General features: G+C 50.2%; 1 protein-coding gene across 2 annotated transcripts in view; it reads right to left on the minus strand.

Annotated features, from left to right (window-relative positions):
• Nucleotides 1–12,745, minus strand: part of LOC132458328 (phospholipid-transporting ATPase IA-like) — a 36,325-nt gene that overhangs the window by 5,427 nt on the left and 18,153 nt on the right. For both annotated transcript variants that reach the window (XM_060052926.1, XM_060052925.1), the window contains 9 exons: nt 12,508–12,646; nt 11,706–11,770; nt 11,338–11,501; nt 4,531–4,714; nt 4,121–4,231; nt 1,929–2,003; nt 724–846; nt 479–557; nt 166–227 (listed from right to left, as the gene is read on the minus strand). In XM_060052926.1, coding sequence (XP_059908909.1) covers nt 166–227; nt 479–557; nt 724–846; nt 1,929–2,003; nt 4,121–4,231; nt 4,531–4,714; nt 11,338–11,501; nt 11,706–11,770; nt 12,508–12,646 — 1,002 coding nt within the window. The remainder of the gene's footprint in view (nt 1–165; nt 228–478; nt 558–723; nt 847–1,928; nt 2,004–4,120; nt 4,232–4,530; nt 4,715–11,337; nt 11,502–11,705; nt 11,771–12,507; nt 12,647–12,745) is intronic.

The raw sequence follows: 12,745 nt of genomic DNA on the forward strand, positions 1-12,745 counted from the left end.
AGAGAGAGAGAGAGAGAGAGAGAGAGAGAGAGAGAGAGAGAGAGAGAGAGAGAGAGAGAGAGAGAGAGAGAGAGAGAGAGAGAGAGAGAGAGTTCAGACACACTGCAGAGAGTGGGGTTAGAGAGAGACAATGAACGGTCATCGGTCAGGCGTTCTTAAACTCACCGTGTAAACCATGTTTCCTAGCAGTAGGTAGTCGGTAGTCCTCCCATTCCAGGACACCGTGTCTGAATGATATAACAGTAGTTAGGGTCAGGGTTAGGGTTAACCCTAACCCTAACCCTAGGGTTAACCCTAACCCTAACTACTGTTTCAATGGAGGGTTAGGGTTAGGGTCTTACGACACCGTGTCTGAATGATATGACAGAGATATTTACTACTGTTTCAATGGAGAATGAATAAAGTGAATGAATGACTAAAAGTTCCAGTAGCACTGCACGATAGGAAGCCTCTGGTGTTAACCGATGGCTGAGTGTACCGTGTCTGAACGCCAGCAGGGGGAGCCAGAACAGCACAGCAGAATGGAGCAGGCCGTTCAGACAGTGGAACCAGAACACCTGCACAAGAGAAGGTCAACTCATCTAATCATTGCTTAGAACACATTTATTTTTGTATTGTTTAAAATATAACATACTGAAAACAGTACTTTTTGGCATTATGGGTTTGGTACAAGCTTCATGGCCAAGAGGTCCATTTGACCTCCACATTCCCTCTGATTTAAACCTTTGCATTGAATCCCTGAGCCTCCTGAGACGTCCTGTAGAGCTCCGGGTACTTCAGCATGGTCTCCTTCTGGCAGCAGCGCTCAAATATACCCATCGCTAGCGGCGGCATGGCAGTAAATATCTGTGGCATGAATAGAGTTAAACAAAGATGAAGACATTAATTCACCGTGTGAATAAAGGCTGGTGTCATGGAGAACACCCACGGTCTAATACTCGGACTAAATGCGAGAGGTTGAGAAGGACTAGGATTGAATGATCAAGGCGTTATTGTCACTGCACAGAGTAACAGCAGCATCTGAATGGGTTTGCAAAGAACTGGCCCATCCAACCCCGGGATCTCTGAGGTAACCCCAACATCTGTGACTTCCTTGACCAATCACACTGCTCTAGACTACAGGCCCTTTCCGTTCACCATTAGCATTCATTCATTACGTACAAAGGGGTTACATATTAAACATTATAGTTACATGAAGTTACATATCATACATTAGTTATATGAAGTGAGGTCTTAGATTGAAATCCATTCATCCCTTGTTTATTAACCTGATCTTTAATCACCATGACTTACCACATGTGTTTAAGAGATGAGTTCTCTGAAAGCAATATTAATTTAAACAGTAAAATAGGCATTTGTAGTGGTTAACAGTTCCACTTTATTTGTCTGTGGTATTTCTGTGATAGTCACAATCATAAAGCTGGAAGTGTCTGATTTTAACCGGGGTATGGATTAGTTAAATTAAACTTCTAAGTGGAAGCCTACAGAATAAACATTCTAAGACCATACGATAGGAGAAACCACAGGGGGTAACAGATGTCTCTGTTAGGGGCCATTTATACGTAGGCTCCGGGGGTTCATTTGAATGCAGGCTAGGGAAGGCCTGGTAACATCGATACAGTGTTTAACATTTGGCTCCATTGTAACAATATTTACCTTATATTCTTGTATACTTTATGCTTAAAGTTAACCTTACTTAGACATATACTGATTATCAAAAGGACCTGAGAAATAGACTGATGTCATTGACTACAGAGGGATGTCTGTCTGAGTGGTCTCCGGTCTACCCTAACCCTCTGAGGTGTTGGATGACCATGGGACAGGGCCCCCCCCCCTGCTGACGCCTTTCTCTCGACCAATGTTCAAACTATTTGGCTGAGGAGCCTCTAATATTTTCCAGTTAAAAAAATGATGAAATGATGGCTTACCACATTGTACAGTCCGATACACCACCTCTCAAATAGGATCTGACCTGAGAACCCGTTGACAAGGGCAAACCAGATCTGAGGAACAGAATGAGGAGCATCATGAGAGCAGACAGAAGCTTCATCACGTCAGCTTGTGTAACGAAGAGGGTGAGGGTAACCTCGATGGTGTAGAGGGTGATGTTCTCTACCCTAACCTCGATGGTGTAGAGGGCGATGTCCTCTACCCTAACCCTAACCCTAACCTCGATGATGTAGAGGGCGATGTCCTCTACCCTAACCCTAACCCTAACCTCGATGACGTAGAGGGCGATGTTCTCTACCCTAACCCTAACCCTAACCTCGATGGTGTAGAGGGCGATGTCCTCTACCCTAACCCTAACCCTAACCTCGATGGTGTAGAGGGCGATGTCCTCTACCCTAACCCTAACCCTAACCTCGATGACGTAGAGGGCGATGTCCTCTACCCTAACCCTAACCCTAACCTCGATGACGTAGAGGGCGATGTTCTCTACCCTAACCCTAACCTCGATGGTGTAGAGGGCGATGTCCTCTACCCTAACCCTAACCCTAACCTCGATGGTGTAGAGGGCGATGTCCTCTACCCTAACCCTAACCTCGATGGTGTAGAGGGCGATGTCCTCTACCCTAACCCTAACCCTAACCTCGATGGTGTAGAGGGCGATGTCCTCTACCCTAACCCTAACCCTAACCTCGATGACGTAGAGGACGATGTTCTCTACCCTAACCCTAACCTCGATGATGTAGAGGAGGATGTTCTCTACCCTAACCCTAACCCTAACCTCGATGACGTAGAGGAGGATGTTCTCTACCCTAACCCTAACCTCGATGACGTAGAGGGCGATGTCCTCTACCCTAACCCTAACCTCGATGATGTAGAGGAGGATGTTCTCTACCCTAACCCTAACCCTAACCTCGATGACGTAGAGGAGGATGTTCTCTACCCTAACCCTAACCTCGATGACGTAGAGGGCGATGTCCTCTACCCTAACCCTAACCCTAACCTCGATGATGTAGAGGGCGATGTCCTCTACCCTAACCCTAACCCTAACCTCGATGATGTAGAGGGCGATGTCCTCTACCCTAACCCTAACCCTAACCTCGATGACGTAGAGGGCGATGTCCTCTACCCTAACCCTAACCTCGATGACGTAGAGGACGATGTTCTCTACCCTAACCCTAACCTCGATGGTGTAGAGGGCGATGTCCTCTACCCTAACCCTAACCCTAACCTCGATGACGTAGAGGGCAATGTCCTCTACCCTAACCCTAACCTCGATGATGTAGAGGAGGATGTTCTCTACCCTAACCCTAACCTCGATGGTGTAGAGGGCGATGTCCTCTACCCTAACCCTAACCCTAACCTCGATGACGTAGAGGGCGATGTCCTCTACCCTAACCCTAACCTCGATGATGTAGAGGAGGATGTTCTCTACCCTAACCCTAACCCTAACCTCGATGATGTAGAGGAGGATGTTCTCTACCCTAACCCTAACCTCGATGGCGTAGAGGGCGATGTCCTCTACCCTAACCCTAACCTCGATGGTGTAGAGGGCGATGTCCTCTACCCTAACCCTAACCCTAACCTCGATGGTGTAGAGGGCGATGTCCTCTACCCTAACCCTAACCTCGATGGTGTAGAGGGCGATGTCCTCTACCCTAACCCTAACCCTAACCTCGATGGTGTAGAGGGTGATGTCCTCTACCCTAACCCTAACCCTAACCTCGATGGTGTAGAGGGCGATGTCCTCTACCCTAACCCTAACCCTAACCTCGATGACGTAGAGGGCGATGTCCTCTACCCTAACCCTAACCCTAACCTCGATGACGTAGAGGGCGATGTCCTCTACCCTAACCCTAACCTCGATGGCGTAGAGGGCGATGTCCTCTACCCTAACCCTAACCCTAACCTCGATGACGTAGAGGGCGATGTCCTCTACCCTAACCCTAACCTCGATGGCGTAGAGGGTGATGTCCTCTACCCTAACCCTAACCCTAACCTCGATGGCGTAGAGGGCGATGTCCTCTACCCTAACCCTAACCTCGATGATGTAGAGGACGATGTCCTCTACCCTAACCCTAACCCTAACCTCGATGACGTAGAGGGCAATGTCCTCTACCCTAACCCTAACCTCGATGGCGTAGAGGGCGATGTCCTCTACCCTAACCCTAACCTCGATGATGTAGAGGACGATGTTCTTGTAGAAGCAGTACAGGATGCATTTGGCCACTCGGTTGTAGCTCCATGCTCCGTGCACCAGCAGCAGGTTCCGCAGGAACTTGAACTGGAAGACAATGGTCAACAAACATTAGAGAAGGGATGGACCTAAAGCAACCACACAATGCATTGGAAAGGAAAGGCTAAGTGTTTTAAGACAAAAGAATATGGTACAAGCATTTTCATGGGCTTTATGGCCTTTGTCTCCGATAATATTCTAGCAAAAACAGAACGTTTCAACCTCTAAGGATTTGGGGCGGGTTAGAAGAATAGAATAGAAAGCTTTTTATTGTCACTATACACAGATGAGATTAAAAGCATCTCCTTCCCAGTGCATACATGTAGAATATAGAAACCCAGTGTTACCTGGGCGATGGAGTAGTCCGAGGAGTTGGCCGCCTGCAGCCCCTCGTGGCCCGAGATGCCCACCCCCACGTGGGCCGTCTGGATCATGCCCACGTCGTTGGCGCCGTCGCCCACTGCCAGCGTGATGGCCTTCACCTCCGTCTTCACCAGCTCCACCACCTGAGACTTCTGCAGAGGAGACACCCTGGGACCCCACCCACGTCAGCCAACCGTCTGTAACCCCCTCCCCCTCCCCTAACCCTAACCCACGTCAGCCAACCGTCTGTAACCCCCTCCCCTGACCCTAACCCTAACCCAGGTCAGCCAACCGTCTGTAACCCCCTCCCCTGACCCTAACCCAACGGTCTGTAACCCCCTCCCCTGACCCTAACCCAGGTCAGCCAACCGTCTGTAACCCCCTCCCCTGACCCTAACCCTAACCCAGGTCAGCCAACCGTCTGTAACCCCCTAACCCTAACCCAGGTCAGCCAATCGTCTGTAACCCCCTAACCCTAACCCTAACCCAGGTCAGCCAACCGTCTGTAACCCCCTCCCCTGACCCTAACCCTAACCCAGGTCAGCCAACCGTCTGTAACCCCCTGACCCTAACCCAGGTCAGCCAACCGTCTGTAACCCCCTAACCCTAACCCAGGTCAGCCAACCGTCTGTAACCCCCTGACCCTAACCCAGGTCAGCCAACCGTCTGTAACCCCCTCCCCCTCCCCTAACCCTAACCCAGGTCAGCCAACCGTCTGTAACCCCCTAACCCTAACCCAGGTCAGCCAACCGTCTGTAACCCCCTAACCCTAACCCAGGTCAGCCAACCGTCTGTAACCCCCTCCCCTGACCCTAACCCTAACCCAGGTCAGCCAACCGTCTGTAACCCCCTAACCCTAACCCAGGTCAGCCAACCGTCTGTAACCCCCTCCCCTGACCCTAACCCAGGTCAGCCAACCGTCTGTAACCCCCTCCCCTGACCCTAACCCAGGTCAGCCAACCGTCTGTAACCCCCTCCCCTGACCCTAACCCAGGTCAGCCAACCGTCTGTAACCCCCTCCCCTGACCCTAACCCAGGTCAGCCAACCGTCTGTAACCCCTAACCCTAACCCAGGTCAGCCAATCGTCTGTAACCCCCTAACCCTAACCCAGGTCAGCCAATCGTCTGTAACCCCCTAACCCTAACCCAGGTCAGCCAACCGTCTGTAACCCCTAACCCTAACCCAGGTCAGCCAACCGTCTGTAACCCCTAACCCTAACCCAGGTCAGCCAACCGTCTGTAACCCCCTAACCCTAACCCAGGTCAGCCAACCGTCTGTAACCCCTAACCCTAACCCAGGTCAGCCAACCGTCTGTAACCCCCTCCCCTGACCCTAACCCAGGTCAGCCAACCGTCTGTAACCCCCTAACCCTAACCCAGGTCAGCCAACCGTCTGTAACCCCTAACCCTAACCCAGGTCAGCCAACCGTCTGTAACCCCCTCCCCTGACCCTAACCCTAACCCAGGTCAGCCAACCGTCTGTAACCCCCTCCCCTGACCCTAACCCAGGTCAGCCAATCGTCTGTAACCCCCTCCCCTGACCCTAACCCTAACCCAGGTCAGCCAATCGTCTGTAACCCCCTAACCCTAACCCAGGTCAGCCAACCGTCTGTAACCCCTAACCCTAACCCAGGTCAGCCAACCGTCTGTAACCCCCTCCCCTAACCCTAACCCAGGTCAGCCAACCGTCTGTAACCCCCTGACCCTAACCCAGGTCAGCCAACCGTCTGTAACCCCCTAACCCTAACCCAGGTCAGCCAACCGTCTGTAACCCCCTCCCCTGACCCTAACCCTAACCCAGGTCAGCCAACCGTCTGTAACCCCCTCCCCTGACCCTAACCCAGGTCAGCCAATCGTCTGTAACCCCTAACCCTAACCCAGGTCAGCCAATCGTCTGTAACCCCCTCCCCTGACCCTAACCCAACGGTCTGTAACCCCCTCACAGCCAACGGTCTGTAACCCCCTCTCAGCCAACCGTCTGTAACCCCCTCACAGCCAACCGTCTGTAACCCCCTCACAGCCAACCGTCTGTAACCCCCTCACAGCCAACCGTCTGCAACCCCCCCACCATCCAACCGTCTGTAACCCCCCCACCATCCAACCGTCTGTAACCCCCTCACCATCCAACCGTCTGTAACCCCCCCACCATCCAACCGTCTGTAACCCCCTCACCATCCAACTGTCTGTAACCCCCCCACCATCCAACCGTCTGTAACCCCCCCACCATCCAACCGTCTGTAACCCCCTCACCATCCAACTGTCTGTAACCCCCTCACAGCCAACCGTCTGTAACCCCCTCACAGCCAACCGTATGTAACCCCCTCACCATCCAACCGTCTGTAACCCCCTCACAGCCAACCGTCTGTAACCCCCTCACAGCCAACCGTCTGTAACCCCCTCACAGCCAACCGTCTGTAACCCCCTCACAGCCAACAGTCTGTAACCCCCTCACCATCCAACAGTCTGTAACCCCCTCACAGCCAACAGTCTGTAACCCCCCCACCATCCAACAGTCTGTAACCCCCTCACAGCCAACCGTCTGTAACCCCCTCACAGCCAACCATCTGTAACCCCCTCACAGCCAACAGTCTGTAACCCCCTCACAGCCAACCATCTGTAACCCCCTCACAGCCAACAGTCTGTAACCCCCTCACAGCCAACAGTCTGTAACCCCCTCACCATCCAACCATCTGTAACCCCCCCACCATCCAACCATCTGTAACCCCCCCACCATCCAACCGTCTGTAACCCCCTCACAGCCAACCGTCTGTAACCCCCTCACCATCCAACAGTCTGTAACCCCCTCACAGCCAACAGTCTGTAACCCCCTCACAGCCAACCATCTGTAACCCCCTCACAGCCAACCGTCTGTAACCCCCTCACCATCCAACAGTCTGTAACCCCCTCACAGCCAACAGTCTGTAACCCCCTCACAGCCAACCGTCTGTAACCCCCTCACCATCCAACCGTCTGTGACCCCCTGTGAATGGGTTTCTCTCCATTGAAACCCATTCATATTTTTCGATCTCATAGGTCCCATGGGCTCTACCGGAAGGGGCGTGACTTCGCCACTCTATTGTTGGCTATCAGTCTTAAAATGATTCGCTGATATTGGATTATCTGGCAGAATCGTAGGAATCAAACGCGATGGGTGTAATATCTTGTATTAGACTAACTCATTTAGAGATTTATATGAGTTCTTCAACTAAAACCCATGCTTCCTTAAGGAACCGGGATTCTCAATGATGGCTCCTTAGGAGCCACAAAGCCACTGGACTACTCACCACGCTGTCCTTTAAAATAAATAATCCTTTGTATCTTTGAGGACAGACAGTCACACTCTACCACTTCTATTTCCCATTGTCCGGCCTTTCACAATTCTGCTGACATATGAATCCTCACACTCACTCACTACGAGAAGGAGCACTGGTCTATCTATTAGACACCAGTACACTATTAAGCAGTAACTATTAGACACCAGTACACTATTAAAGCAGTAACTATTAGACACCAGTTCACTATTAGACACCAGTACACCATTAGACACCAGTTCACTGTGAGACACCAGTTCACTGTGAGACACCAGTTCACTGTGAGACACCAGTTCACTATGAGACACCAGTTCACTGTTAGACACCAGTACACCGTTAGACACCAGTACAGACACCAGTACACCGTTAGACACCAGTACACCGTTAGAAACCAGTTCACCGTGAGACACCAGTTCACTGTGAGACACCAGTTCACTATGAGACACCAGTACACCATTAGACACCAGTACACCATTAGAAACCAGTTCACTGTGAGACACCAGTTCACTGTGAGACACCAGTTCACCATTAGAAACCAGTTCACTGTGAGACACCAGTTCACTCACAGACACCAGTTCACTATGAGACACCAGTTCACTATGAGACACCAGTTCACTATGAGACTAGGGCTGCAACTAAAGATTATTTTAATAATCGATTAATCTGTCGATTATTTTTTCGATTCATCGATGAATCGACCAAAATACAAGCTGTGGTCGCTCACACAGCTCGCTGTGGCCGTGCATGAACCGTTAACCAACCTGTCGGCGGCTGGCTGTAAACAGTGCTGCGCCTATGAGTAACTTATTAATCCACGACCAAATTCGACCAGACGACCAAATTCGTTGCCAACTCATTTAGTCATCGATTTGTATCGATTTTATCGATTCGTTGTTGCAGCCCTATATGAGACACCAGTACACCATTAGACACCAGTACACTATGAGACACCAGTTCACTCACAGACACCAGTTCACTATGAGACACCAGTTCACTATGAGACACCAGTTCACTATGAGACACCAGTACACCATTAGACACCAGTACACCATTAGACACCAGTTCACTATGAGACACAAGTACACTATGAGACACCAGTTCACTATGAGACACCAGTACACTATGAGACACCAGTACACCATTAGACACCAGTTCACCGTGAGACACCAGTTCACTATTAGACACCAGTACACTATGAGACACCAGTTCACTGTGAGACACCAGTTCACTATGAGACACCAGTTCACTATGAGACACCAGTTCACTGTGAGACACCAGTTCACTGTGAGACACCAGTTCACTATGAGACACCAGTTCACTATGAGACACCAGTTCACTATGAGACACCAGTTCACTGTGAGACACCAGTTCACTGTGAGACACCAGTTCACTGTGAGACACCAGTTCGTTCACAGACACCAGTTCACTATGAGACACCAGTTCACCATTAGACACCAGTTCACTATGAGACACCAGTTCACTATGAGACACCAGTTCACTCACAGACACCAGTTCACTATGAGACACCAGTTCACCATTAGACACCAGTTCACCATTAGACACCAGTTCACTATTAGACACCAGTTCACTGTGAGACACCAGTTCACTGTGAGACACCAGTTCACTATGAGACACCAGTTCACTATGAGACACCAGTTCACTATGAGACACCAGTTCACTATGAGACACCAGTTCACTGTGAGACACCAGTTCGTTCACAGACACCAGTTCACTATGAGACACCAGTTCACTATGAGACACCAGTTCACTATGAGACACCAGTTCACCATTAGACACCAGTTCACTATGAGACACCAGTTCACTATGAGACACCAGTTCACTCACAGACACCAGTTCACTATGAGACACCAGTTCACCATGAGACACCAGTTCACTATGAGACACCAGTTCACCATTAGACACCAGTTCACCATTAGACACCAGTTCACTGTGAGACACCAGTTCACTATGAGACACCAGTTCACCATTAGACACCAGTTCACTATGAGACACCAGTTCACTGTGAGACACCAGTTCACTATGAGACACCAGTTCACTATGAGACACCAGTTCACTATGAGACACCAGTTCACTATGAGACACCAGTTCACCATTAGACACCAGTACACCATTAGACACCAGTTCACCGTGAGACACCAGTTCACTATTAGACACCAGTACACTATGAGACACCAGTTCACTGTGAGACACCAGTTCACTATGAGACACCAGTTCACTATGAGACACCAGTTCACTATGAGACACCAGTTCACTGTGAGACACCAGTTCACTATGAGACACCAGTTCACTATGAGACACCAGTTCACTATGAGACACCAGTTCACTATGAGACACCAGTTCACTATGAGACACCAGTTCACTATGAGACACCAGTTCACTATGAGACACCAGTTCACTGTGAGACACCAGTTCGTTCACAGACACCAGTTCACTATGAGACACCAGTTCACTATGAGACACCAGTTCACCATTAGACACCAGTTCACTATGAGACACCAGTTCACTCACAGACACCAGTTCACTATGAGACACCAGTTCACCATTAGACACCAGTTCACTATGAGACACCAGTTCACCATTAGACACCAGTTCACTGTGAGACACCAGTTCACTGTGAGACACCAGTTCACTGTGAGACACCAGTTCACTGTGAGACACCAGTTCACTATGAGACACCAGTTCACTATGAGACACTAGTTCACTGTGAGACACCAGTTCACTATGAGACACCAGTTCACTCAGAGACACCAGTTCACTCACAGACACCAGTTCACTATGAGACACCAGTTCACTCACAGACACCAGTTCACTATGAGACACCAGTTCACCATTAGACACCAGTTCACTGTGAGACACCAGTTCACTATGAGACACCAGTTCACTATGAGACACCAGTTCACTGTGAGACACCAGTTCACTATGAGACACCAGTTCACTATGAGACACCAGTTCACCATTAGACACTAGTACACCATTAGAAACCAGTTCACTATGAGACACCAGTTCACCGTGAGACACCAGTTCACTATGAGACACCAGTTCACCATTAGACACCAGTTCACTATTAGACACCAGTTCACTGTGAGACACCAGTTCACTATGAGACACCAGTTCACTATGAGACACCAGTTCACCATTAGACACCAGTTCACCATTAGACACCAGTTCACTATGAGACACCAGTACACCAGTTCACTATTAGAAACCAGTTCACTGTGAGACACCAGTACACCAGTACACTATTAGAAACCAGTTCACTGTGAGACACCAGTACACCATTAGACACCAGTTCACTATGAGACACCAGTTCACTATTAGAAACCAGTTCACTATGAGACACCAGTTCAATATTAGATGAAGTCAGTGTCTGGGGCACACCATGAACTGGGTCTAGAACCGCCTACTTGGAGAAGGTTTTGATTGACACTGAAGCCAGCCCATCCCGGGGGAGAGACCTACCTGCAGCAGATGACCACGGAGCAGGACAGCGCCAGGTCGAGGAAGGCCCGGCGGCTCGCCGCGCTGAGGGCGTGGTCCAGTGTGCGGCCGTCAATCACCAGCGCCCGCCCCCCGCGGAGCCCCGCCCCCGAACCACAGTGCTGGGTTAGGGCGTCTCGCGTGGCCTACACACACACACACACACACACACACACACACACACACACACACACACACACACACACACACACACACACACACACACACACACACACACACACACACACACACACACACACACACACAGGTTGCGTGTAACGTAAATCACCTGGTCAAAATATTTAAATGACAAGGTTTCCACAAACGGGGATGCTGTGATTTTGACTCACATCCAGGGTGTCCCCGTTCACTATCAGGAGGGCGGTGGTCTCCTTCAGCAGACCACAGGAATGACCTGGAGAGGCCAGGGTCAAGGAGACAAGATGGCGGCCTCAGTGACGCAAAAGGACTGGAAGGAACGCACAACAGAACAGAAGAACTGCGCACAACAGAACAGAAGAACTGCGCACAACAGAGCAATGTGAAGAACAACGCACAACAGAGCAACGTGAAGAACAACACACAACAGAGCAACGTGAAGAACAACACACAACAGAGCAACGTGAAGAACAACGCACAACGGAACAGAAGAACTGCGCACAACAGAACAGAAGAACTGCGCACAACAGAACAATATGAAGAACAAGGCACAACAGAGCAATGCGAAGAACAACACACAACAGAGCTATATGAAGAACAACGCACAACAGAGCAATATGAAGAACAACGCACAACAGAGCAATATGAAGAACAACGCACAACAGAGCAATGTGAAGAACAACATAGTGGCTGTCCCTCACACAATGACACCGTGTTGCAGTCTCAAATTGACGAGTAGAGGTGGCCAATGCCAAAATAAAAGTAAGAATGTAATACCTAACCCAATTAGGGTCATATATTCTATGTGTTTAGAGGACAAACGTCTCCTTCTCTGAGACCGTGTTGGGTTCTTCAACCCACAGGTGCAGACGAGAGAGGCTTGTTCTCAACAGGGTGGCGTGTAGAGCAATGACCTGAGTGGACCTGTACACGCAACAGGCTGGGCCTGTAGGGTTAGGGTTAGAGTCAGGTTAGTAATGGACCTGTGTGGACCTATATTGACGGCCGTCTCCTGCTTGTCTCCGGTCAGGATCCAGATGTTGATGTGGGCCTTGAGCAGTGTCTCGATGGTCTCCACCACCCCGTCCTGCAGCCGGTCCTCGATGGCCGTGGCCCCCAGCAGCTGGAGGTCCTGTTGAGACAGAACCACAGCACAACGCTGATCTCTGTGAGGAGCCAAACAGATCTCCACTGGGGATACAACCGAGGGCTGCCGACACACACACACACA

Source organism: Gadus macrocephalus, chromosome 5 (assembly GCF_031168955.1).
Source record: "Gadus macrocephalus chromosome 5, ASM3116895v1".
NCBI classification, from domain to species: Eukaryota; Metazoa; Chordata; class Actinopteri; order Gadiformes; family Gadidae; genus Gadus; species Gadus macrocephalus.